Source organism: Mustela lutreola, chromosome 14 (genome assembly GCF_030435805.1).
Source record: "Mustela lutreola isolate mMusLut2 chromosome 14, mMusLut2.pri, whole genome shotgun sequence".
Lineage (NCBI taxonomy): Eukaryota > Metazoa > Chordata > Mammalia > Carnivora > Mustelidae > Mustela > Mustela lutreola.
Window position 1 is genome coordinate 64,201,370 of NC_081303.1, and position 27,010 is coordinate 64,228,379.

Consider the following 27,010-nt stretch of genomic DNA (forward strand, 5'->3'; position numbering starts at 1 on the left):
TTTAGCAGTTTCTTTTTTCTTTTTTTTTTAAGATTTTATTTATTTTACACAGAGAAATCACAAGTAGGCAGAGAGGCAGGCAGAGAGAGGGGGAAGCAGGCTCCCCACTGAGCAGAGAGGCCTGATGCGGGGGTTGATCCCAGGAGGCAGAGGCCCAACCCGCTGAGCCACCCAGGCGCCCTATTTTAGCAGTTTCTTAATTTTAAATGTTTGGTATTAATCACTGTAGTTCATTGAGCAAGTCTGCCTTTTCCCTCCTAAAATAGCCAGACCACTGAGCACATTATTAAACTAGTGGAACAACATGGCAGCGATGTCTGGTGGACTCTTCCTCCTGAGCAACTTCTTCCTGAAGAAGTCTTATCTCAGGTAAATTTCCGTGTGATTTAACAGCCTCTGTGTGCACTCCATGACTTAATGACAACATGAGGGATTCCTGGGAGTTAAAAAGTTGTTCTGTCATGGTGTAAAGTTAATGAATTCATTGCCTACGAATTAGGAGCCAGTGCAGTTTGAGAGTAGATGATTTTGTTTAACCGTAGAAGCTTGGTATTTCATATGGCAGTAAAGTACAAGGGTTATTCATTATCTTATTGAGGGCCCAGATTGATTTTAACTGATTTAGTTGACTAAGCAGATACAGTTGTTAGTCTGAGAGTAGTTCCTAATGTTGGTATGTCAGGATTTTGTAGGATCTGAATTCGAGGTAACTGATTGCTTCACACATGAAAAAATCCAAATTAGAAGATTGTTTCAAGAAATGAAAACAATTTATATCTATGTTGGTAAATATGTCATTAAGTGGCCACAGTCATCTTTACATGCGGATGTGGCAGTTGTACTGAATTGCAAAATACATAGATATGTTTTAAGTTTCATTTTAAAATGTGAGTTTAATGCTTGTAAGCATTTGATTATTTTAAGACTTTTTGGTCCTTATTGTGTATATTGTGATCTTTGCATAATTAAAGGTTTTCACATTATCTTATTAGGTTGGTGGTCCTGATGCTTTGGAATATGCGCCTGGTCAGGATATTTTGGACATCTGGTTTGATAGTGGAACTTCATGGTCTTGTGTTCTTCCAGGTAATTTTAAATAATAGATTTTAAGCCAGTCAAGTGGTTTTGAAAATATATAAAAGTTACTCAGAGGCAGCCTGTAATCTAGGAATATTTTTTTCGGTATTTGGAAGAAAACCTTTTTTGGTGGGGGCAGCAGGGAAGAAAATAAAAAATCTCCTGCTATGGTATAATTTTAGATCTGGAAGGGCTGTTGGAGATCATTTAATCCAATGATTTCTAAACGTCTTCTGTTTTTCCAAATGGAATTTCACGTAGAAGCACAGCATATAAGGTAGATTAAAAATGGGAATTTTCTTCCTCCCCTCAGCCAGCTCCTTTTCCTGGACTCCCTTGGCAGTCCCAAGGCACTAGTTCTGTAAGGTTTCGAAATCACTGAAGCAGTCTGACCCCCGTCATTTTTCAGAACAGGAAATGAAATTAAATTAGAGCCAAATTAGGTGATGGTCACATAGTTTAGTACAATCAGACTAGATCTCCCATACCCTGATTTTTGGTTCTTGTTTTTCTTAATACAGCCTTGCCCTTCCACAGCTCTTCCCCGTTCTGTACAGACGGCTGACTGATGTGATACTTCCTCCTAGTTGGGGCACACTCTTGACTCACTGCATAAAGAGGAGGGAGAGACTGGGCAGGAGTTAGAAGGGAGAAGTAGGGGCAGGTGCACATTCAAGGTTGTGTTGAGATGCTTAAGAAGCTATCCTTAAGGAGGCCAAGTGAACACCAGAGGTAAAGCGAAGACTAAAGCTCGAAGTCACTATGAGGTTAAAGACAGGGATGAGGCAGGTGGCAGGGAGGGGGAGTGGATCAGACGCTTCCTCACACTGCCACGAAGGAACAGCTTCACTGAATGAAATTCATGGTAAAAATGTACCTAAGCAGTAGACCATTATTTTCTGTCATATTTAGATAATGAATTCAAAGAAAGAAAACTGATTTGTCATTTAAACAGGTATTGTGTTACCTGCATGGAAGGCTTCCAGAACATAAACTACCTTTAAAGATAATACACACAAGTCCGATTTTAAACTGGAGTTGTTTCTCTTTGCCTGAGATGCCCTATTCCTCCTCTTCTTCCCCTCAATCAGTCAAAAATCATATGAGGTCAGTTAGTAAGTGTTAGATTAATTAGCTTTTATTTTATCCCATTTTGTTCTGAACATTTTTTGTTCTTTTGCAATAAAAAATTGCCAAAAATAGGGAGAAAGAATTAAATGGGAAAGAACCCAGAAACTAAGAAAATTCATAGTTTGAAAAGCCATGAAAGAAAGGTGATTTTCCTTAAAAGGAAGAGAGAGGAGAGGGAGAAAGGGTTTGCTGAGAAGGGTTATTGTACTTTCATTCTCAAATGCTTGTATTATTAATTCTAATAAATGATTCAATGTCTGCATATTTCCCAAAGATTTATATTGTTGCAAAATAAAATCAACTTGACTTTGAGCTTAATTTAGCTACCAGTCTTCATCAATACCTATTGATGTTTAACAAGACGAATTTAGTGATTATAGCATATATAACTGGTTTTACTTTTCGCTGACAGGTTTTATAGCAGTGAAAGAGATATGAATGTTAACACCAGGTCAAGTACCTGTTTCATTGTGAGTTCAAGGTCAATAGTACTTAAACTGAAACTGGAACTTTCTGAAAGGGAATGGCATTTTTAAACGAATTATTTCTAAAAACATTCTTTTAACATTTATGAAAGGCATTAATTATTGCAGTGATTTTAAAATAATTAATATTTTTCAAAAATTTTAAGCAGCTTTTATTTTTTAGAACAGTTTTAGAGGAAAGTACAGAAATCCCATACACTCTGCCTCCCCCACCATCAGCCCACACTACAGAGGTGCATCCATCTGTTACTGTTGAGGGACCTCCACTGACAAATCATTGTCACCCAGAGTCCAGCGTTTACGTTGGAGTTCACTGCTGGGGTTGTGTGTTCCGTGGGTTTTGACAAATACATAATGACGTGTCCACCATTATAGTATCACACAGAATAGATTCCCTGCACTAAAAATTTGTTCCACGTTCATCCCTTCTTCCCTGCTAACCCCCGGCAACCACTGACCTTTTCATGCTCCAAAGTTGTGCCTTTTTTGGAATGTTACATAGTTGAAGTCCTAGAGTATGTTGCTTTTCTGATTGGCTTCTTTTACTTAATAACATGCATTGGTGGTTCCTTCGTGTCTTTTCCTGGCTTTATAGGTCATTTCTTTGTAGTGCTGAGTAGTATCTTACTGTTTGGATAAGCCATAACTTACCCATTCCCCTAGTGAAGTAATTGGTGTTTTAAAATACTTATTCTACTTCATTTATGGTTTTTCTCTAAGGTTTTATTTATATATTTCTTTGAGAGAGAACATTCTGGGGGTTGCAGGTACAGAAGGGGAGTGAAAGGCAGAGGGAAGAATCCCAAGTGGACTCCCCACTGAGCACGGAGCGGGCCGGGGCTCCACCCCGTGACCCCTGGGATCAAGACTTGAGCCAAACCAAGAGTTGGCTGCTTACTTGACTAGGCCCCATGGGGGCCCTCTGTTTTGTTTTTGTTTTTTGTTTTTTTTTTTTTAATAGAAATAACTTGAAGCAAATAGAAAAAAGATCATTTTTTGAAAGAGAAACTAAGATTTACAACTTAGATTTACAAATGACTTTTTTAAAAAGGTCACCCTTTTAAAAACATCTCAAATACTTTTAAAAAGCCTAATTTTAAAAATTAATAATTATATTTTAACATTTTTACAAGTTATTTTTAGTTTAAATTATTTTCAAATGTTATATTGGTTAAGCAGCAGTTTTGACAAATATGGTTTTGTGCTGGTTCTAAAACCTGCCTTCTTTTTTTTTTTTTTTTTTTTTTTAAAGATTTTTATTTATTTATTTGACAGAGAGAAATCACAAGTAGGCAGAGAGGCAGGCAGAGAGAGAGAGGAGGAAGCAGGCTCCCCGCTGAGCAGAGAGCCCGATGCGGGACTCGATCCCAGGACCCTGAGATCATGACCTGAGCCGAAGGCAGCGGCTTAACCCACTGAGCCACCCAGGCGCCCCTAAAACCTGCCTTCTTAAATGCAATAATGTTGCTCAAAATTTATCAATTAAGCTAAGTTAAACAAATCTACAATTACAGATTACTCAAGTTTTTTTTTTGCTGATTTCCTTTAATAGTTTTTTTTTTAAATAATTGGCTTATTCTTTATTTACTGCCATGCCTAAATCATAATCTTAGAGGTTTATTTTCTGAACAGTTTATTATTCCCTCTAAATATGAATTTTTATAATTTTCTTAAGAGAAAAAGTTACTGTAATAGAAATACTAACTTTTTGTCACGTGGTTAATTGTTACTCTTCCTGGAGTTTTACAACTCCCAAGTTTATTTCTACTTCGATAAGAAAGTTCTGATTTTTCTTTTACTAAAAGGTGTAGGGAGTGTGGCTGGCTTAGTCTTGGAGGAACATGCAACTCTTGATCTTGGAGTCATAAGTTCAAGCCCCACATTGGTGGGGTAGAGATTATTTAAATAAATAAAACTTAAAAAAAAGATATATTCAGGAAAAAAAAGGATAAAAGATTTTTTTTTTTTTTTTTTTAAAGATTTTTATTTATTTATTTGACAGAGAGAAATCACAAGTAGATGGAGAGGCAGACAGAGAGAGAGAGGGAAGCAGGCTCCCCGCTGAGCAGAGAGCCCGATGCGGGACTCGATCCCAGGACCCTGAGATCATGACCTGAGCCGAAGGCAGCGGCTTAACCCACTGAGCCACCCAGGCGCCCCTAAAACCTGCCTTCTTAAATGCAATAATGTTGCTCAAAATTTATCAATTAAGCTAAGTTAAACAAATCTACAATTACAGATTACTCAAGTTTTTTTTTTGCTGATTTCCTTTAATAGTTTTTTTTTTAAATAATTGGCTTATTCTTTATTTACTGCCATGCCTAAATCATAATCTTAGAGGTTTATTTTCTGAACAGTTTATTATTCCCTCTAAATATGAATTTTTATAATTTTCTTAAGAGAAAAAGTTACTGTAATAGAAATACTAACTTTTTGTCACGTGGTTAATTGTTACTCTTCCTGGAGTTTTACAACTCCCAAGTTTATTTCTACTTCGATAAGAAAGTTCTGATTTTTCTTTTACTAAAAGGTGTAGGGAGTGTGGCTGGCTTAGTCTTGGAGGAACATGCAACTCTTGATCTTGGAGTCATAAGTTCAAGCCCCACATTGGTGGGGTAGAGATTATTTAAATAAATAAAACTTAAAAAAAAGATATATTCAGGAAAAAAAAGGATAAAAGATTTAAAAAGAGAAATAATTAGCACATTCCTCCCTTTTGTACGCTGCTATTGGGATGTAATGTAGTATAAACTTACTGGAAAGAATTTTTGCATTAGGTCTTAAGAGCTTTGGAGTAGTTTTCAATCCTTTAACCAAACAAATTCTATTTGAAGGCTTCCTAGAGTCTTATGGGGGCTTCTTAGAGTTGTGAAATTAGATTTAAAATATGGAAATCATCTTTTCCAAAGACCTCATGTTCTTAAAAAAAAGTTGGGGTGCCTGGGTGGCTCAGTAGGTTAAGTGTCTGACTCTTGATTTCAGCTCAGGTCACCATCTCAGGGTTGTGAGATCGAGCTGCATTGGGCTCTGTGCATTGGGCTCCCTGCATTGGGCTCTGTGCCCAGCGGGGAGTCTGCTTGAGGTTCTCTCTCCTTCTCTTCCCTACAACTCACACACACTCTTTTTCTCTAAATAAATAAATAAAGTCTTAAGAAACAAACAAACATTTTACTCTGAAAAGTCACAGAATAAAGAAGTAGCACATACCCTTCATCTAGATTTTCCAAAGTTAGCATTTTAATACGTTTACTTTATATATTTCCCCCCTGTGTGTGTATATAAACACTCTTCTGTACCATTTAAGGGTAAGTTGCAGACTTGATGCTCTTTTATCCCTAAGTATTTTGGTGTATATTTCCTAAAACTCAGCAGTCTCTTGTATAACCAATATGAAAATCAAAATCAGGAGATTAACCCTGATTCCATCCTGTTCCCTCCAGATCTGATTCAGCTTTCACCCAGTAATGTCCTTTATAGGAAAAGAGAAACAAAAGGGTGCTTGAGCCAGCCTAGGGTCATTGGTGGCATTTCGTTGTCCTCTCCCTTTAGTCCCATTCTGTTCTTGTCTTTCATGTCCTTGACATTCATGAATGTACAGGCTGTTTTGTAGACGGTCCCTCACTTTGCGTTTATCCCTCATGATGAGATTTAACTATGCATTTTGGGCAGGAATATCACAGAAGAGATAACTGTGTCCTTTTCAGTACGTCCTAACAGAAGTTCTATGATGACTTACTGGTGATGTTGAACTTGGATCCCTTGGAGGTGGTGTCAGCCTGTTTTCTCTCTTTCTCTCTTGTGGTTACTTCTCACCCCATCTCCCTATAGAAATTGTTGTGTTAAAAAGTATCTTGCAGGGAGATACTTTTAAGACTGGAAATACCTGTTTTCTTACCAAATTTTTACCTAGTGGTTAAGCACCCTTGATGATTCTTGACTGAAATGACTTAACAGTGTTTGCCAAGTGGTTTTTTAATCTCAGATTATTAACTCTTGAATTAACCCTGGTTTATTGTTGAAAACAGAAGTAGCTCTCAAGCCTGCTTATACATATGTCCCTACAAATTTGACATTTTTTTTTCCTTTCGCTGTATCTTTTTGAAAAGACTTGATTTTTTTAGAGCAGTTTGAGATTTATAGCAACATTAAGAGGAAGGTATAGAGATTTTCCACATTCCTCTTGCCTCCACAGACAGTCGGCCTCTCTCACTGTCCACGCCCTCCAACAGAGCAGCCCGTTCGTTAACAAGACATGAACCTGCAGGCACACATCATAACCCCCCAAGTCCACAGTTTACATCATGGGTTACTGTTCCTATTGTACATGTTACAGGTTTGGACAGATGGATAAAGGACATGTATCCATCATTATAGTATCGCATAGAGTATTTTCACTTATAAAATTTTTAGATGCTCATTTTCATTTAGAAGATTTAACTGGAAATATTGGTACTGGTAATTATTATTAATCAGTGCCCAATTTAGGTACTGTTTCAGTTGCCTGTGGTTAGGAGATCATACTCTAACATTTCCTGTCTCCATCTTAAAAATGGGCAGTGAGGAGAAGAGCTCAAGTGAATGCGTTCATTCCGTCTCCTCTCAGGTATAGCGTGACATGAGAAGTCACGTGATTATTTTTAATACATCGATACATATTTATTTTCATTTTCCAATTTTAGTTGACTTTAACTTCTGTGTTTTTTAATATTTATTTTTGAGGTACTGACCAGAGAGCAGATCTGTACTTGGAAGGAAAAGACCAGCTTGGCGGTTGGTTTCAGTCTTCTTTATTAACAAGTGTGGCAACGAGGAAAAAAGCACCTTTTAAGTGAGTATTAAACCTGAGCTGAACAGGTCCCCACACCTGGGTACTTCTGCCGGGTACTTGCTTGATTGCAGATCCTGCCTTTTTTTTTTTTTAACAAATTGAAGGACTTCCATGGAGGAAGTGCCTGCAGATGTGGTGGGAACAGCGAGAGCCAGGACCACAGCGGAGCCTGTGCATGGGACGGAACTGCGCAGGCCCGTGGTCTGACTTTCACAGTTGAGGGGCCACGTCTCGTGGGTGAACAGAGAAAGTGGTGTCGGTATCCGCTCCCGGTGAAGAGGCTGGGGAGACCGTTGGAACGACAACAAAGGATTTAGAATATTACGTTAACTTAGCTTGTGCAGCAGCAGCAGGATTTGAGAGGGTTGGCTCCAGGTTTGAACGTAGTTCTGTCCCGGGGAAACTGCTAGCAAGTACCACATGGTGCAGGCAGATTGTTCACGAAAAGCTGAGTCAGTCACTGTGGCAGACTTCGTCGTTGTCTTAAGAAATTGCCACAGGGCGTCTGGGGGGCTCAGTCGGTGAAGCATCAGCCTTTGGCTCAGGTCCTGATCCCAGTGTTCTGGGATCAAGCCCCGTGCTGGGCTCCCTGTTCAGCAAGGAGCCTGCTTCTGCCACTTCCTCTACCCCTTCCCTTGCATGTGCTCTCTCTCGTGCTCACTCTCTCAAATAAATAAAATCTAAAAAAATAAAACAATAAAAAAACAGTTGCCGCAGTCGCCCCCACTGGCAGCACCCTCTGCCCTCTGTGGTCAGCAGCCACCAGCCTTCCCCAGCAGCAAGATGACAACTTTTTGAAAGCTCAGGGGATAGTTAGCATTTTAGTTAGCAATAAAGTATTTCTGAATTAAGGTATATAGATTCTTTGTTTAGACCTAAAGCTGTTATACTCAATAGACTGCAGTATAGTGTAGACAGAACTTACATGTGCACTGGAAACCAAAAAATTTGAGTGGCTTTATTGCAGTCGTCTGGAGCCAAAGGTGCCATATCTCCAAGGTGTGCCTGGATCGAAAACACCTCCTGTAGTAGCTCAGTCTTGTTTCATGAGATAGTAAGAGTTTGAAGTAAAAAAGAGAGAGAGACAAAGGAGACAACAATACAGAGCAGTCTTGTGACCGCTATACCCTATCATTCCCACAAGAGGTAATGTCAGCATTTACTGGAACAGTGGGGACATCTGTGAAGAGCTCGATCTTTTTTTTTTTTAATAAGATTATTTATTTATTTGACAGACAGAGAGAGATCACAAGTTGGCAGAGAGGCAGGCAGAGAGAGAGAGGAGGAAGCAGCTCCCTGCTGAGCAGAGAGCGGGACTCGATCCCAGGACCCTGGGATCATGACCTGAGCCGAAGGCAGAGGCTTTAACCCACTGAGCCACCCAGGCGCCCCAGGAGCTCAATCTTAAAATATGGGAAGACTTGACCCAAAACAATATAGAGAAGGGTACTCTACGTTGATTGAAGACACTCTGAGGTCAAATATCCTTATATTTGTAATATCCACAAGCGGTTAATGGACTGAAGTGTTCCATTAGTGAATTTTATTAGATTTTATTATATTTATTAGATTATTAGATTGGGTATTCCTGTTAAGGTACATATCATTGATTTCAGAATGGTTCTTAAATAGCTTAAGATTATTGTTGGTTCAGAATGAAAACTCATCCCAGAAAAATTTCCATGTTTGTTTCTTACAGAACATGCTTTTTCACACCAGTAGAACAACAGCTGTATTTGTCATAAATTGTCTTTTTGAAAATAATTTTGAAATGGTAATCTGCTCTTTTTAAGACATACTTTTCCTTGGTTAGTTTTAGTGATCAAAATCAATACTTAATAGGTGCGCAGGAAATGTTTAGTGAAGGTAAACATGAAAGATTTTTCCTTAAGAGCTTACTGTACAACAATCATGATAAATAAACAACTGAGAACTAGACTTTCAAGAAAAGTGTTCAGAATCTGTCAGGAAAAACCCTGTATTTTTTTTTTCAAGATGAGATACTCTTTTTAAGCTATAAGTGATCTCCAAAGAGCTCATGGTAGCTGTGCTTATTATCGTAATGGCTGATTTGTTTCTTAGGACTGTGGTGGTTCATGGATTTACCCTTGGAGAAAAGGGAGAAAAGATGTCCAAATCTCTTGGGAATGTCATTGATCCTGATGTGGTCATCAACGGAGGACAAGTACGTAGGTGGTTCTTTGAAACTTTTTGTTTTGGGGCGCCTGGGTGGCTCAGTCGATTAAGCATCTGCCTTCGGCTTGGGTCTTGGTCCCGGGGTTCTGGGATCCAGCCTCATATCAGGCTCGCTGCGCAGTGGGGAGTCTGCTTCTCCCTCCACCGCTCTTGTGTTCTCTCTCTCTCTTTCTGTCTCAAATAAATAAATAAAATCTTAAAAAATAAAAACAGCTCTTTTGTTTTAACACTTTTAAATTGGCAACAAAACCTTGGTGTAGTTATTTCAGTGTAAAACAATAGCAACAAAAATATCGGCAGCAGCGTCAACAGCAACATCGGCAGCTCTTTTATGCCGGTAGTGGGCGCCTTACCACGTTTTAAACCTTTTTTTCTCTCAAGTTTTTATTTAAATTCTAGTTAGCCAACATGTAGTGTAACATTAGTTTCAGGAGTAGAATTTAGTGTAAATCGAGACTCTTAATGATTTTAATGAAAAAGGGAAAGACTGGGATTGAGGCCCTGTTGGCTTGTTTCAGGTCTGAGTCTTTAATTAGGTTCTGAACCATGCTTCCCAACCCCCCCCCCCCCCTTTTAAGATGTATTTATTTGAGAGAGAGAGAGCATGTGTGCAAGCAGGAAGAGCAGAGGGAAGGAGAGAGAGAGAAACTCCCCACTGAGCACGGAGCCCAGCGTGGGGCTCTGTCTCATGTCTCATGATCGTGACCTGAGCCGAAATCAAGAGTTGGATGCTTCACTGACTGAGCCACCACGGCGCCCCATCCCTTCTTTTAATAGAACTTTTAAAATTTGTAAACATTTATTTAAAAAACCAAAAATTTACAGTTCCATGGAAATGGTATAGGAAACAAATGAGATTGCAACTTCTTGTTTCATTATTATATTCTCAGAAATTACACACTTTAAAGCAAGTCATTAATGGATAGCAGATCTGGGGTTGCTAATAATCTGGTTTATTTTGGAGTTGCTCTCAGAAATCACTCATCTGTTATTTTACTCCTTCGGCTTTTTGCTGCCCTCCTAATGTCCAGTAATCGTGGCTCTGTGTGTGGAGTGTCCGGGGAGCGCCGGAAGGGAAGAGCAGGTCCTCCTGTTCCCCCTCTGCCGTCATGGAGGCATCGGGCCCCTCTGCCCCCGGCTGTAGTAGAGGGAGGGGTGCGGACACTCGCCCACGTCTGCGCTCGCAGCGGGCCGGCCGAGCGCTCTGTTTCCCGGGGGTGCTCACACGCAGCTGATTCCGAGACTGTTGGCCCTTAGCTCATTCCAGTGCGGGATATTCTGTGCCCACGTTGTGCTCACATATTTCTGAGGAGGAATACCTAGAACATTTGTTCACCTAATTAGAGTTGAAAGCCATTTATATGTCGATGCGTCTTTTTCCTCCCCCGAAAGGATCCAAACAAGGAGCCTCCGTATGGGGCTGATGTCCTCCGCTGGTGGGTAGCCGAGTCCAACGTCTTCACCGAAGTGACCATTAGTCCGTCTGCACTTAACGCTGCCAGAGATGATATTAGCAAGGTCAGAGTTGTTGTTCTTCCTATGTCTGAATAAAAGGTTGGCTAAATTACGTATTTTTAAAATGAAGGACATTTTGTTTGGTATCACAAAGCAGCAAGAATGAGTTTTTACACGTGAGCACTTAAAAATATCCTGTGTTTATTTGTTTAAAAATATTAATAGTTTAACACAAAAATTTTATAGATTGCCTATTATATTTTATAAAATACAGAGTAATACGAAATTACACTATTTTATATACTTGCCATGTGCTCAGTGACCTTTCACACTTATTCCATTGATCCTTATTGTTGCCTGGGAAGCAGGTGAAAATAACATTCTTACCTACATGGATGAGTAAACCAGGCCACTGAACGGCGATTTGCCTTTATAAGGTTGTAAAGAAATAAAATGAGAAATCAGTATTCATGTGTAGAGTCCAGGGGTTCCTTCTAAAATTCTGCTGTTGCAATGAGTCTCTCTTGTTTGCATTTGTAGTCTCATTTAGGAAAGTTATTTTCTTAAGAAGTATCCTATTAAGAAAGTAACATGAGTTGTATAAAAATTATAGAAAAATAACTTTTCAGTAAGAATGGAAGGCCGCATGTATTTTTTTTTTTTTTTTTAAAGATTTTATTTATTTATTTGTCAGAGAGCGAGCGAGAGCGAGCACAGGCAGACAGAGTGGAAGGCAGAGTCAGAAGGAGAAGCAGGCTCCCTGCGGAGCAAAGAGCCTGATGTGGGACTCGATCCCAGGATGCTGGGATCATGACCTGAGCCGAAGGCAGCTGCTTAACCAACTGAGCCACCCAGGCATCCCCGGCATGTATTTTTTGACTGCGTGTTTTTTCTCAACATCAATAGCTCAGGAATACACTCCGCTTTCTTCTGGGAAACGTCGCTGGCTTCAACCCAGAAACGGATTCCGTTCCCGTTAACGACATGTATGTCATAGACCAGTACATGCTGCACTTACTGCAGGATTTAGCAAACAAGGTGAGTATGAATTAATAAGTTCCCGGAAAATAGAAATATCAGTACTGCTGAGTGTTGAAACTGGAGTTGTGTGCGGGCGAACAGATCTTACTAGAAATAGTAATCGTAGCACTGAGAACAGTTACACTTGATAAATGCCACACATTCTGAGGTTGACTATAGGTATGACGTCGTAGGATTTCTTTCCTGGTTTTTCAAAAGACTCACAGTCCCTGGTGGAAATGTAGGCCCTGCCTTCCCCTAACACCACATTTTCCTCTCCAGATCAGCTTTATGTCGTTCTCTAGCAGGCGGGAGTAAAGTAGACCTATATCTGATCTACAGATGTACCCCTCAAAGTATAGAAATAACTAAAACGACTATTCCTGTGTGTTTTGTAAGATATTTTTTCATTTATATATAAAACATATAATGTGTGTTTGCTCAAAAATTGGAAATGTAGCTGCTTCCATGTACCATTAAGTCAGAGACATACCTGCAGATTTTTGCCCGATTTTACTTCATAGGCATAAATGAGGGAACATTAGTAACTTGCACACTTTGCTTTTTTAAAATGGTGTGGTTTATGACTTTGAACCTCATCCCTTCCCTTGATGAGTGTTCTTTCCTAGTTTCCAGAGTGGAATATTCAGTGTTTTCTGACAGTGGTTGAATTTGATAGCCAGTAATGTTTGAAAGATCCTGTCACTCTTGTGTATCTTCTGTTTCGTATTTTTCTGCCTTTGAAACATATTTTGTGGGGCGCCTGGGTGACTCAGTCAGTTAAGTGTATGCCTTCAGCCCAGGTCATGGTCCCAGGGTCCTGGGATCAAGCGCCGCATCAGGCTCCTTGCTTGGCGGGGAGCCTGCTTCTCCCTCTCCCACTCCCCCTGCTTGTGTTTCCTCTCTTGCTGTGTCTCTCTCTTGACAAATAAGTAAATAAAATCTTTAAGAAAACAATTATTGAAACATATTTTGTGAAAAGGTACATATTTTTGCTCATGATGACTTGCATTTTCATTGGTTTACTGTAACTTCCAAATTTATTTTGGCTTTTGTTCCCTAGATTACTGATTCATACAAACAATATGATTTTGGAAAAGTTGTTCGACTGCTACGAGCATTTTATACCAGAGAGCTTTCGAGCTTTTATTTCAGCATAATCAAGGACCGGTACGTATGACTGAACACTGAAGTATTCCGATACTTCTCCAGCGTCTCCTTGGCAGGTGGGTGTACAGAGGTGAGCACGATGGGCAGCGCCGTGCAGTTAGGACGTTGGGTTATTGAGTCAAGTGATAAGACATACCTCCCGGGATTATGAGCAGAGAATTTAAGGAACATAAGGGATGCGCTTTGCGATGCGATTGAGACAGTGAGTGCTCGGTGAGGAAGGGGTGCCAGTACCAGGTGACGGATGCAGTTCCTATTCTCAGGAGCTTGTGCATTTTGAGGAGGGGACAGACGCAGGCGCCTGGTGCCATACGGCCGTCAGGTAGGATCAGCGATGTGATGTGCTTTTAGAGGAAGGCCTGGCGCTCGGTCTGCACTGATGGCAGCGAGGCCGACGGGAGGGGTCACCGCAGCCCGTGAGCGCCACAAGGACCTGACGGGCGGGGACCGTAACCCCGTCCTCTGCTCACGCCGCTGACGTGGACGGAGGGGTACCCTGAGCTGCCGCGCACGCCCTGGCTGCGGCAGTGCTGCCGGGAGAGGCTCGGAGGGGAGAGTGGAGGAGGGGCTTAGCGGTACAGTTACGTGACCCAACGTCTTATGTCAGACGATGGCCCGAGCCACGGGACTGGCCCCGGTGGGAACAGTGGGCGCAGCGGCCTCGGGGCTCCCTGTGTAGACAGTGTGGTCCCCGCTGAGCACACACGGTTCCCCTTCAGGCTCTACTGCGAAAACGCGGACGACCCCAAACGGCGCTCTTGCCAGACCGCATTAGCCGAGATTCTGGACGTCGTGGTTCGTTCTGTGGCTCCCATTCTTCCTCACTTGGCTGAAGAAGTATTCCAGCACATCCCCTACGCCAAAGGTAAGGAGGCCTGATGCGCCCTCGAGAAAGACCCTGCACGAGGACTGCCACCTCCGACTTCCCCTGCGTGCAAGGGGCACTTTCTCGCCTGCACTGAGCGCTTTGAGGCAACACACGTCTGGGCCCTTCCGTTGTGTCTGCACTAGTTCGGAGCGCGGCAGGACGGATTGCAGAGCTGCCGGAGGCACCCGGGAGCACCTTCCGAAATGCAGGAGAGCTGGACTCTCCCGCAGAATCCGTGTTTCTTAAGTAACTTGTCAGTGTCTGATAGGAGTTAGGTTTTATTGAAACCAAGGATAGTGCCTTTTCGTGAATATTTTTATAATAGTCTTTTCCTTGGATTGTATTAAGCTTATAGAAAATTAGGAACTATAGAAATTTTTTAGAAAGAGGAGGAAAAGTCACCCATAACCTAACTATCCAAAGGCAGCTACTGTCAATATTTCCCATTTTATTTTCTTCTAGGCATCCTTTTTTCCCTTGGGATCTTACTATAATACTTTATCCTTTGTTTATATTTCAAAATGTGCATATAAATGTTTGGTAAGCATTTAGCATGGCTCCATAATATTTACCATAAATACCAATTCTTACTTCCCATGAATAGCATATAATGGTTAGTGTTTTCTATACAGTGTGCAATATATGTAAATTACTTTTATTTATTTATTTTTTTAAAGAACCCAAGAGTGTTTTTCGTACTGGCTGGATTAGAACAAGCTCTATCTGGAAGAAGCCTGGGTTAGAGGAAGCCATAGAGAGCACCTGTGCCATGAGAGACTCCTTTCTTGGGAGCATCCCTGGTAAAAACGCAGCCGAGTACAAGGTTACCCTTGTCATTGAGCCTGGGCTGCTTTTTGAGATCATAGAGGTGAGCAGCAGTTTGTCTCTTTGAAAGTGATGTCAGTATCCTAGAGCTTCACCTGAAATCTGGCTTTTAAAAATCTCTGTATAAGGAACATTTTTTTAGTTTAGAGATCGTGTAATACTGGTTTTATCACGGAGTCTTTGTTTCCTCCTCCGTGCTTCCTTTCCCTTCTCTGAAGCATGTACTCTGTCGCCACATCCTTTCTAAGTTGGGACAGGTAAGATGCAACAGAGTCATGTTTGAAACGCAAATCCTCGGGGCTAATTAAGTAAGTGACAGAAACTGATGACATTGTTATTACAATACACAAAAATTGAGGGGTTTGTGTTAAGTGTCTAGTTTTCTGAGAATTTTGTCCACCTGGACCAGGTTCGAAACAAATCTAAAAAAAAAGACTTCCATCTTTTTCTCAGGAGATTTGAAGAAAATTCATTTGCTGCAGCAAATGATCATGTCATCTCAAAGCATTCATCCTTTTTTTTTTTTTTAAGATTTTATTTATATATTTAACAGAGAGAGATCACAAGCAGGCAGAGAGGCAGGCAGAGAGAGAGAGAGGAGGAAGCAGGCTCCCCACTGAGCAGAGAGCCCGATGCGGGACTCGATCCCAGGACCCTGAGATCATGACTTGAGCCGAAGGCAGCGGCTCAACCCACTGAGCCACCCAGGTGCCCCATTCATCCTATTTTTATCTCCAAAAGCACCATCAAGACTTTCTTCTTGCAATTATTAGTGGTTCAATGGCCACATTGGCTTGTGGCTTAACATACTGACTCGAGATTTTTCTCTACTTTATTTTTAAATTTTTTTAATATCTTTCTTTTTTTAAAAGAATTTTTTTTGTCAGAGGGAGAGAGAGAGCAGGGGGAGTGGCAGACAGAGGGAGGAGGCAGCTCCCTGCTGAGCTAGGAACCCTCTGCGGGACTCGATCCCAAGACCCTGGGATCATGACCTGAGCAGACGGAGACGCTGAACCAACTGAGCCATCCAGGTGCCCTGATTTTTTTCTACTTTTAATGCTGGAGAAGAGAATTGACAATGTATATATTTTTAAAAGTTTTACTGCTATCATAGTTCTCTAAAAATGACCATCTCATTTGGTCGGTAAGCTCAGGTTAAATTTTTCATAATGTAATTAAGATTTGAGGCTCGCAGTCTGTAGATTATTGATCAGCCAGCAGATGATTTCAGTAAGATACTTGCACTTTGAAATCTCTATGTTGGGAAGCCCCTGGGTGGCTCAAGTGGTTCAGCATTCAACTCTTGATTTCAGCTCAGGTCCGTTACGCTCTCCCCCGCAGGACGGAGCCCGGCATCGCGCTCAGCACAGTAGGAGAGTCTCTCTCTCCTTCTCGCTCTGCCTCTCTTCTGTGTGCACCCTCTAAATAATCTTTAAAAAAAAAACGTGTAGTTGGGAGGCTTGACTCCTTTATTTTATGAGCAAAGAAGAGCATTGAAACTGTGACCTAGCTACAGCTATGCAGCGTAGTTCTGGGCTTTTCTCCTACATGTCATGTATCTTTTCACTTCGTTAATTCTGAGTAATGAGTTTTAAAAAAAATAACAGCTTGTTTCAGTCATTTATATTGGAAAAAATTCTTTGGGATTTTAAAAAATAATGGATTTTTCTTAGCAACTACACTAAATAACTGTCAGATGGAGTCCTGGATCTATGATTTACCAGTTACATGAATTTGTTAAAACCAGATTAATTTCTCCTGTTTTTTTTCTTGAGTTTTTAAAAATTTCTGAGATAATGTGCAAGCAGAGGGAGAGAGGCCAACGGGGAGAGAGAGAATCTCAAGCAGGCTCCACACTCAGCACAAAGCCCAATGCAGGACTCGATCCCATGGCCCCTAAGGATCCTGACCTGAACTAAAATCAAGAGTCAGCCACTTAATTGACTAAGCCACTCAGGCACCCCTTGATTTAATATACACATTCCTTTAAAAAAAAAAAAAACCAACCAACTCATTTTAAAGAGCAGAGTTACAGTGAGAAGTGTGAAAATGCATTATCAGACATTCCACTTTATTGTACTTGAGAACAGCTCTGTGCTTTAGTCTGTTGGCACCACTGGTGTGTGTTGCTAGAGCAGGTCTGTTCAGATTGTATCTTAACACGCCTGTAATGTGGGGAGCGGGACTCAGGGAGAAAGCAGTCCGGCCTCGGAGGCCCACAGACCTGGGCTGGAAGTGCAGCTCCAGCACTCACTGCTTGAGAACCGGGAGTACTTAACTCCTCAGAGCAGGTTTCCTCGTTTGGAAAATGGGATGAGAAACGCCATGATAATTAGCAATAATGGACATTTAGCATCTGGCAGAGTGAAGTGCCCGGCATAAAGTATATTACAGAGCACATACTATTGCCTGGACATTTTTAATTAAAACCTTTCATTCCAGGGGTGCCTGGGTGGCTTAGTCGGTTAAGCAGCCGACTCTTTTGACATTGGCTCGGGTTGTGATCTCAGGGTCATGGGATCGAGCCTCACATCAGGCCCCTGCTCATCAGGAAATGTGCAGGACTTTCTCTCTCCCTCTGTCCCTCCCCCTGCTCATGCACTCTAAAATTTAAAAAAAAAAAAAAACTTTTCATTCTAACTGATTTAATAGTATTAGATTAGGAGATAATGGCACTAAAGGGTCACTCGGTCACTCGGTGAACACAAGAATTTGCAGCATTAATTCTTCTAACCTCAGTTTGCGGTAAACATTCAGACAGTAACTTCAGCATGCTTATTCCCAGATGCTACAAGCAGAGGAGACTTCCAGCACGTCTCAGCTGAATGAACTAATGATGGCTTCCCAGACGACTTTACTGTCTCAGGAGCCACGATCAACGACGACAGATGTCACTGAGCGCAAAGGGACATTCCTGATCAATTTAGAAGGTAAGGAAGAGGGGAGAGCAGCAGGCAGGCCTGGGGAACGGATGGTGATCGGAGGTCATCGGCTTTGCAGGCCATCACGTGTGTTCTAGAGGGATGTTCTTAGAGTACACCTTTTCATGGAGACTGGCCAACTTTCCAAACCAGCTCTCGGAAGTGTCCTACCTGAGGATCTTGGGAACACGGGGCTGGGGAGAGGAGCATGCTTTCCCTCCCTTCCTGTGAACAGTGGTCATCGTAGGTGACGGTAGTCAACCTCACTCCTGTTGGCTTTTGTGTCCCTCTGCTTTGGTACTCAGGATCCTGGTCCTGCCTTACCCGCCCCTCCCCAGTGTGGACTCTAAAATTCCTTATTCGCGCGCCCTATTTAAATAGATTTAGCTAATCTTCATGAAGGGTTAAGGAAGAAGTTTTTATGGAACTCATTCCCGCAGTGCGCGGGGATTCGGTGGGGGGCTTTGGTCAGCCTGCTTAGCTCTCAGTGGTGGCCTGGAGGCACGGTCCCGTGAACAGGGAATCACACGTGGATCCCGCAGGGATAGTGACGCTGCCCGTGTTCGTCGTGGTTCTTAGGTGCCAGCAGGAGGCGGGAGGCTCACTTATGGGCATCAGTTTCAGTCCGCAGCCTGGAAGCACTGACCATGTAGTGAAGATTCTCACTTGCTTTTCAAAATGTTAATGTACTTTCTTTGTATAATGGCTAGAAAATAAATTTCTTCATTGTATATATTTAGGCTGAAGTCTGGGAGTATTAATAGTGGAGAAGTTTTTGTTTTTGTTTAAAACAAGAATTTTCTTTTTTAGGAGAGGGGGTGAGAGAGAGAGAGGGAGGTAGAGGGAAGGGAGAGCTTGAGACTCCTCGATCCTAGGATCCAGTGGATCCCACACTGAGATCCTGACCGGAGCTGAAATCAAGAGTCGGGATGTTTCACTGACTGAGCCAGCCAGGTGCCCCTAAACCAAGGTGTAAGTGGGGACACTGCAGTTGTCACTGTAATTTGGCTCTTCTTAAAATTCTTGTGCAGGGGTTCCTGGGTGGCTCAGTGGGTTGAGCCTCTGCCTTCGGCTCAGGTCATGGTCCCAGGGTCCTGGGATCGAGCCCTGCATCAGGCTCTCTGCTCAGCAGGGAGCCTGCTTCCTCCTCTCTGTCTGCCTCTCTGCCTGCTTGTGATATCTGTCAAGTAAATAAATAAAATCTTTAAAAAAACAAAATTCTCGTGTAGCTGGAGAGGCAGTGTAATTGGTGGGAACTGTGCCCGGATGGAGAGCTGGAAGGCCTCTGTGTGAGGAGACAACCCGTGACTTGGGGAACATCAGTCACGGGCTCACTCGGGGTCTCGGGCTCCCCAGCTGTCTTCAGCGGTCAGGGTGTGAGTCCGTGGTCACAGCTGTCTCTGGAATGTGGCAAATGAAGCCACGCTGACCAGCTTTCCCCAGGGGCGGGAGAAAGTGCTGAAAAAGGAACACAGGCAAACCACAGAGAAGAGAGATGCAAGTTGAACGGCCTGTCTCCCTGTATCTTTCTCTCACAGGCGGTGATATTCGTGAAGAGTCTTCCTATAAAGTAATTGTCACGCCCACTATCAAAGAAAAATGCCCTCGTTGTTGGAAGTACACGGCCGAGTCCCCGGACGCACTCTGCCCCCGATGCTCGGAAGTCGTGAGTGGGAAGTAAGCGCCCCCTGCTGCCGGCAGCTCTCTGAGCAAGGACGCCCCAGAGCCCGGCCCCGAGTTCAGAGGGACCGCGTACCGCGGGAAGGAAGCAAGCCTAGATTTAAGTAAGGAGTGGAAGAGGAAGTGGTGGAGGCTAAGGGTCAAGTTCAGAATTACAAGTTTTTCCTGCAGCAGATAAAAATAATGTGTGTGTGTGTGTGTGTGTGTGTGTGTGTGTACACACATACACATGTGGGAAAATACAGATATGCAGGCAGATCTCGATAGATCCGCAACAGATTTATTCAGAACAGAGACACTGGAGACACTGGGTATGTTCGACTTTAAATGTGGCTGACCAGAAAATGTTTTATATTTTATAAAGCTTCTTGACTCCATATTTAAGTTCTGTAACCTCTAAAAATAAAGGCATCTGGAAATTTACTGATACTGGTGAAGTTGTAAAAATCAAGTAAAAAAGGCAGTCCTGAAGGAGAATGGCCGAGGTGCGCTTCCCTTAGGAGACAGTGACGTCATTCTGCCTTACTAGTGACCAGCGGCCTCCTCAAAACAGCTGGGTTTCTTGTTTGCATTAGAAAGAAAATCAGGGCGCCTGGGCAGCTCAGTGGGTTAAGGCCTCTGTCTTCAGCTCAGGTCATGATCCCAGGGTCCTGGGATCGAGCCCCACATCGGGCTCTCTGCTCAGCAGTGAGCCTGCTTCTCCCTCTCTCTCTGCCTGCCTCTCTGCCTACTTGTGATCTCTCTCTGTGTCAAATAAGTAAATAAAATCTTAAAAAAAAAAAAAAAAAAAAGATAAAGCAGAAAAAAAAAAAAAAAAAAAGAACAAAAACATCACCGAACTTGTTACTGTCATACAAGAGGGAAAAGAAAATCTTAATACTGATATTTATGAATGTTGAAACAACATGAAAGCTGAAAATTTATTTCACTAATATACATAAGTTCATAACAATGGACACAGAAAATAGAAGTATGTACAGAATGGCACTACTTACAGTACATTACAATAGATAACAGCATTTTATAAACAATTCAGTATTGGATTAAAACCTTTCTAGGGACAGCTAATTCTATTCAGCAGAACTCTAACTTTTAGAAGCCCAACAAATTCATTCCTGTCAGGGTGAGGGAAGGCTTTCACTGTTGCTATGGAGTACTTTAAAAGATTTGTCTCTTATAAATGAATGAACCACAGCAACTTGTAAGTGAAAATTAAATTCCATGTAAACTTAAAAGTAAATCTGTTTTCTTTGATTTTAAGTTGCAATTAACCACTTAAAGGAAAGCAATTTAAATGTAACAGTGCTTACTTTGACCTTAGATGAGGTTTTATAATTTATAACAAAGGAAAAACTCCCTCCACTTCTTATTTTTTCTCTTAGCAAAAGTATGAAGCATTTAGAAGGTCGGTGCTATGTTCCTGTTCACCTACGTTTATCTGGCTCTTCTAGTTCTACATCTAAAAATAATCTATAATGTAGAAGTTACAATTATTTGAACACTTCTGTCTTCCTTCAGCATTATACAGTGAAATTTAACAAGGTACAGATGCCTGTTTAATGTTAACAAAGAAAGGTGTGTGTTGGGGGGGAGTTCTAGCTAGGAAAACACTGTTAGTGGCTTCCCATCAGAAAGTGCAACATACCTTTGTTTCAGAAATCAACCATCCTACATACACTCTAATTCCTTTATTTGTGGCTCTTTGTTGTTACAGAATGTTTACATAGGTATTTATTTTCTTTTCTTCTCTCAGATTTATTTTAAAAGCCCTTGATGAAATCACAGAATATTTAACTGGTTTTCTTAACCATATAACTCAGAATTCAATTTTAAAATTCTTTGAATGGTAAACTTTAGGATTACAAATGTAATTACAGATTTGTAATTCAGTGATCTGTTACGGTCCCATGAACCATATTTCAGCTTATTACTATTCTCTACAATCCCCAGATCTGAGTGTCCTACGAGAATAAGTTCAAGCAGCTTTATTACCTAACGTGTTTATCGGGTACTCCCCTTCCCTCAAAAGTGTTAACAGAATCAAAGTGAGGATGTAAAGTTTCTTTGACCAGCCTCCAAAATTCATAACTACTTTCAGAGTATTTAGAAAAATCACAGGAAGAACAAATGTTTTAGAATGCATGTAACAGGTGACTAGATAAAGCTCGATAGGTTTACAAGGACTCACAGGACTGTGTCTGGACGGGCCAGCGGAGATCCCGGCAGAGGCGGAGAAGCTGGACGAGCTAAGGTCCTTTTCGGTGCTGCTACTTTACACGGCGTGAGCCTCGGTCAGACTTAGAGGCCCTCACCCAGATAGCCAAGACATCTTTAAACTTAATCTTTCAAGATTTTTAAATTAAACAGTAATTACTAAGTTTTAGACAGTTTAGTTCTTATTTGGGTGTGATCTTTTAAATTAAAAAGAATTTACACTGGGATATCCTCAAATGTGAGACTTTTTTCTTTATAACCTCGAGGGGCATACTCGTCAACTTTGTACAGTTACTAACGCTGGCTTCCTACACGTAAGTGAAACAACACACTTCTGTATCACAATGAGTTACTACGAATAACAATTGTGATCCGTGACAGAGATCAGTAATTGCACTCTATGGCTACATTCCAAAGATCTACCCTAATAAAGACTTGGTATTTGTAGAGCTCAAAGCACTTTTTACAGAGTTTTGGTTAACCTGGTTTTAATCAACAAATAATTATTCAGCACTTGGACTGCTCGAGGCACTCTAGGGTACAAAATTAGTTGTATTTTATTCTCTCAACCCAGCTGTGAGGTAGGTTTGCAAAGCTGTAATATCACTAGGCCTTTTCTGTACTGTTCCCAAGAACAGATAATGTTACCATATCCCAGAAGCAGACCTTTCTAAACACTTATAGGAAAAATAAATTGGACTTAAATTTTTTTTAGCATCTTTGCCCTTTTTTTTAAAACATAAATTTTACAAGATAATACATTTTTACAATGACCTGATGTGGATACAACTTTGAATCTTGGCAAAAAGTAAATCTTAACTTACATCGTAATTAATTTTGCTATGTTGCTTGCGTCTCAGATTCTCAGTTTTGGCAAGGACAACAGGTTAAGGGTTCTAATGTTGTTCAGTGTCCCTTCTGATGAATATGAGGATCTCGAACCCATTCCTCCTCAAAAGCAAGGTCATCGTCCTCCGGTGGTGGCAGCATAACCTCGGGGAAAGAACCTGTCCTCGTGCAGAGCTCCGGGATTTAAGCATGCCAACAAAAGCCAGTGGGGTGTTCCTCAAATTTTACTGACAGGGGACTATACATGAACACGCTTAAATTTAATTACAATAACATTTTGAGTACGAAATATAGAATCTGATAATAAGAACATAATCTGTAAATTATAACCCATTTGAAATAGCAAAGTTTACCCATAAAGCTATTTAAGTGCTTAAATTAGAAATAAACAGTAAAACATCTGTGTTAGTAATATGGTATAGTTGATATTCAGTTATATTTTATCTTCAGTATTAACCAAAGGAGTGGAATTTAGCCAGGACTGCACTTTTAAAAAGTAGTATATATTTGTATTTATTTTACAAAAGAAAAAAGAGCTACTCCCTTCATAAAATTCCAGATCTTACTATGTAAAATTACATGCACTAATTCATGTTCTAGTCACACAATTTGGGACCATTTTCAGTAGGTAAGTGTCATAAAGAAGGAAGAGATATGGCTTCCACCGCTTCAATGAGGTGTAAGGCTAAACTGTACTGCCCGTGGTTTTCTGGTAAAAGCTCAATGACTTTATTTACTAGTTTAGCTGTCGTTGCAATTGGCACTTCTGTGTTTTGAAGATCCTGGGGGTTCTGCAAATGGGACACAAAAATAACCGATCAGCTATACACAATAGTAATTGTTACTTAAGATTTGTCAGGATAGTCATTTCCCAGTAAGAATTCTTCAGAACGAACTTAAACTCTGATTTGAATGCTCTCCTTACCGGTCATTAAATAGGCCTATAAGAAAGCATCCAGTGACCCGATAATCTCAGGCTCTCGTACTTACCATGGCTCTCAGCCAAGTGCAGAGCGTGGGCGGCAGTCTGGCCAGTAGCTCCATTCCTTCTCTGGTCTGGGTGTGGAGGAGCGCGTGAGCTAGTCTCTGCCCTGTTAACACCAGCAGCTGTGAGGCAAGGACCTCCTTGTCCTGAACCTGGAGAATGGCCTGGGAACGTGACATGGACAAGTGCATACAGAGTGAGAGCTGACACGTGTACTCAAGTCTAGGAAAGGCTTTGCCAGTGAAGAGATTCTGGTTTGTTTTTGAGATGTGGCCATGTGTACAACCAAAAAAAAAAAAAAAAAGTCCAAATTCAAAATTCAAAGTTCTGCTCACCACCTAATTTTTCTTATCCCCTAGTTTTTCGATTCAATAGGACTCTACGAGTCATTTTTTGTTTCTGGCAAAGGGAATTAAATCACATCATGACTGCTTCAAACCTAATGGCTTCTGAACACAGGAATGACCCTTCACTAAGAGACGTGGGTCCCGCCCGCCTCCCCGCCTCCTCTCGGACTTCCTCGCTGCTCACTCCCTACCTCGCCCGGACCACACTCTGGCCCTCCAGCCCTGGACCTTGTACTTCTCAACATTTCGGCCTCAAGCACTGCTGCCCCGGTTTCCTGTGTGACTGGCTGCATCTTCTCCTTGGGGACTCAGCTCCCCTATCCCTCTGACCACCGTAGTGTGGTAGCTCCCGTTTATTCATGGGATCCTGTTTTTCTTCACAGCGTCTGTCACTCAGTACGACCGTGAGCGCGCCCGCGGCGCCTGGCTGGCTCAGTCAGTTGGGCGTCCGCCTCCCGATTTCGGCTCAGGTCAGGATCTCAGGCTTGTGAGATCGAGCCCCGCATCCAGCTCTGCGCTGGGCACAGAGCCTGCTTAAGTTTCTCTCTCTCCCTCTCCCTCTGCCCTCCATCCACCTCCCCCTGCTTGCATGCTCAAATAAATGAATAAATAAGTAAATATAAAATTAAAATTAAAATAAATTCAGCAAGCTTTTCTGCTCCTACCAGCAGACCATCAATTCCATGAGGAGGGAATCCTGCCTGTTTTGGGTACCACGATGCCCCTTTAGATAGAATAGGCCTGGCACTGTAGGAGTTTATTAAACACAGACCAGAAACAGGAATTTGATTACAGTTTTATATTTTAACATTCTGTTGTTTCTGTGCCTAGAAGTCCTAACAAAAGGAAAAGTAAAAAGCTTTACTGGAGACTTTACGGACTCTCTACTGCAACTGTAACTTTTGTGGCTTGACCCCCCTCCTCACGCTCACAGGCGACATTACCTCCTCTCCCAAGTGGTCCGCTCCGTAGTTGTAGAGCTCCCCCACGTAATGCCTTCGAACCACATCTTCACTAACTTGAAGGTGATGAGCCAAATCCACAGCCAGCACTGGCCAGTCGTGGTCTTTCCCGAAAGGAGTGGTCGGTGCCTCTTCCGAGGACTCTTGGTCCTTCACGACTGAGTGCTGGGCCTGGACGGCCGCGCTAACGACTTTCAGTAAGAACTTGCCAAGGGAGAAGAACAGCACGGTGACTACTCATCATTAAACGATGTCTAAAGCACAGTAATGGGCTTTCCTGTCAATGAGGGTGGCTTTTCCATTGAAATTCATTATCAAAAAGGAAAATACAGTTGAAAGGGCAATTAGCTTTCAAGAATAAATGTCATCCTTTAAGGCCAGCTAAAGTTTTGATTTACTATTTTCTTCTGAGAGACAAAATCCAATTAACTATCATTTACCTGTTGTCGCACAGAAATAAAATTTGGATCCATTTCCCCACTAGGTAATAACTGAATCGAAGTTAGGTCTTTGAAGAATGCATTTTTCCCCTAAAGAGAAAGAAAAGACCAAGAAAAGAGGTAAGTATGGATTTTTTTTTTTTTTTTAAAGATTTTATTTATTTGACACAGAGAGAGAGAGATCACAAGTAGGCAGAGAGGCAGGCAGAGAGAGGCGGGGAAGCAGGCTCCTTGCTGAGCAGAGAGCCCGATGTGGGGCTCGATCCCAGGACCCTGAGATCATGACCTGAGCCAAAGGCAGAGGCTTTAACCCACTGAGCCACCCAGGCGCCCTGTAAGTATGGATTATTAAGGGTAGGACAAAAGAAGATTTAAAAAGTTCAGTCATCTAATCAGGAACTCATGGTGGATTCTTCTTGAACAGTAACATCTTGGAATTTTATTCATTTAACTTTTTTTTTTTTAAGTTTTATTTATTTATTTGACAGAGATCACAATTAAGCAGAGAGGCAGGCAGAGAGAGAAGAGGAAGCAGGCTCCCCGCTGAGCAGAGAGCCTGACATGGGGCTCGATCCCAGGAGCCTGGGATCATGACATGAGCGAAGGCAGAGGCTTTAACCCACTGAGTCCCCCAGGCGCCCCTACTTAGCTTTTATAAACCGCGCTCCAGTATCGCCTTTGAGGCACGATCCCCTTCCTCCTGGTACACATGCCTTGTGTCACCTCTCCCCTTGAGAGGACAGAAGGACCATAGCTCCTGCCCTGGGTGCTCCTAGGCACTGTCACCGGCCCTGAGGGAAGCCAGCTGCCGGGGCAGGACCTGTGTTTCAGGGAGGTGCGTGTGGCGTGAACAGCCTCGCCCGCAATCATGCAAGCGTCCAAGTGGACCCCCGTGCCTCCCCTGTGTGGCTGAGTTGGGACCAGCCCTGGCCGAAACCCGAACTGCAGACTCATGAGACTCTGCGCCAGCGGCACCTGAGTAAGGCAGGACCCGAACTCCTGACCCACAAAATGTTTTCAGCCACTAAATTCTGAGGGAATTTGTTAGGTGGTCCTAGATAGCTAAGACCCAGCCTGTACTCCGCACCCGCCTGAGAACTTGTTCAGCTGTTTAAGGACCCTGTTTACGGGAACAGATGTGTATCTGTGGAGCCCGAGCAGAACTGCAGAAGTCCCTGCAAGGAAACGGAGTAGAGAGTGAAGAGCCCCGGCCCGGGAGGCTGGAGAGGCCCCGGGCTCTTGTGCCCAGCACGTCCCCCCCAGGCCGTCCGGGTTTACGGAGGACCCCACTGTCCCGGGCTGCCGGGTTTTCCCCTGCAGTCACCCCGGGGACCTGCTAATGGGCTTTCTAGACCAGCCATTGTGGGCTGTAGGTCAGCAGGTGTGAGCGCCAGTCAGGCGAAGCTCCGCCCCCGTGGTGACAGCATACTGGACATCCCTGAGGGCAAGTTTCTCCACAGGGGCGCCTGGGGGGCTCAGGTCATGATCCCAGGGTCCTGGGATCGAGCCCTACATCGGGCTCTCTGCTCAGCGGGGAGCCTGCTTCCTCCTCTCTCT

General features: G+C 42.5%; 2 protein-coding genes across 3 annotated transcripts in view; one reads left to right on the top strand and one right to left on the bottom strand.

Annotated features, from left to right (window-relative positions):
* Window positions 1–20,079, top strand: part of IARS2 (isoleucyl-tRNA synthetase 2, mitochondrial) — a 59,625-nt gene extending 39,546 nt beyond the window's left edge. Inside the window, exons 13-23 of the mRNA XM_059146622.1 lie at window positions 267–369; window positions 993–1,086; window positions 7,413–7,521; window positions 9,604–9,706; window positions 11,110–11,235; window positions 12,079–12,210; window positions 13,256–13,362; window positions 14,082–14,227; window positions 14,908–15,098; window positions 17,841–17,985; window positions 19,515–20,079. Of these exons, the coding sequence (XP_059002605.1) occupies window positions 267–369; window positions 993–1,086; window positions 7,413–7,521; window positions 9,604–9,706; window positions 11,110–11,235; window positions 12,079–12,210; window positions 13,256–13,362; window positions 14,082–14,227; window positions 14,908–15,098; window positions 17,841–17,985; window positions 19,515–19,657 (1,399 nt within the window). The 3' untranslated portion in view covers window positions 19,658–20,079. The remainder of the gene's footprint in view (window positions 1–266; window positions 370–992; window positions 1,087–7,412; window positions 7,522–9,603; window positions 9,707–11,109; window positions 11,236–12,078; window positions 12,211–13,255; window positions 13,363–14,081; window positions 14,228–14,907; window positions 15,099–17,840; window positions 17,986–19,514) is intronic.
* A 483-nt stretch (window positions 20,080–20,562) lies between these two features.
* RAB3GAP2 (RAB3 GTPase activating non-catalytic protein subunit 2) overlaps window positions 20,563–27,010 on the bottom strand; it is a 95,926-nt gene continuing 89,478 nt past the window's right edge. For both annotated transcript variants that reach the window (XM_059146621.1, XM_059146620.1), the window contains exons 32-35: window positions 25,454–25,543; window positions 24,996–25,217; window positions 23,710–23,868; window positions 20,563–23,510 (exon numbers count right to left, since the gene is read on the bottom strand). In XM_059146621.1, the coding sequence (XP_059002604.1) occupies window positions 23,355–23,510; window positions 23,710–23,868; window positions 24,996–25,217; window positions 25,454–25,543 (627 nt within the window). In that variant the 3' untranslated portion in view covers window positions 20,563–23,354. The remainder of the gene's footprint in view (window positions 23,511–23,709; window positions 23,869–24,995; window positions 25,218–25,453; window positions 25,544–27,010) is intronic.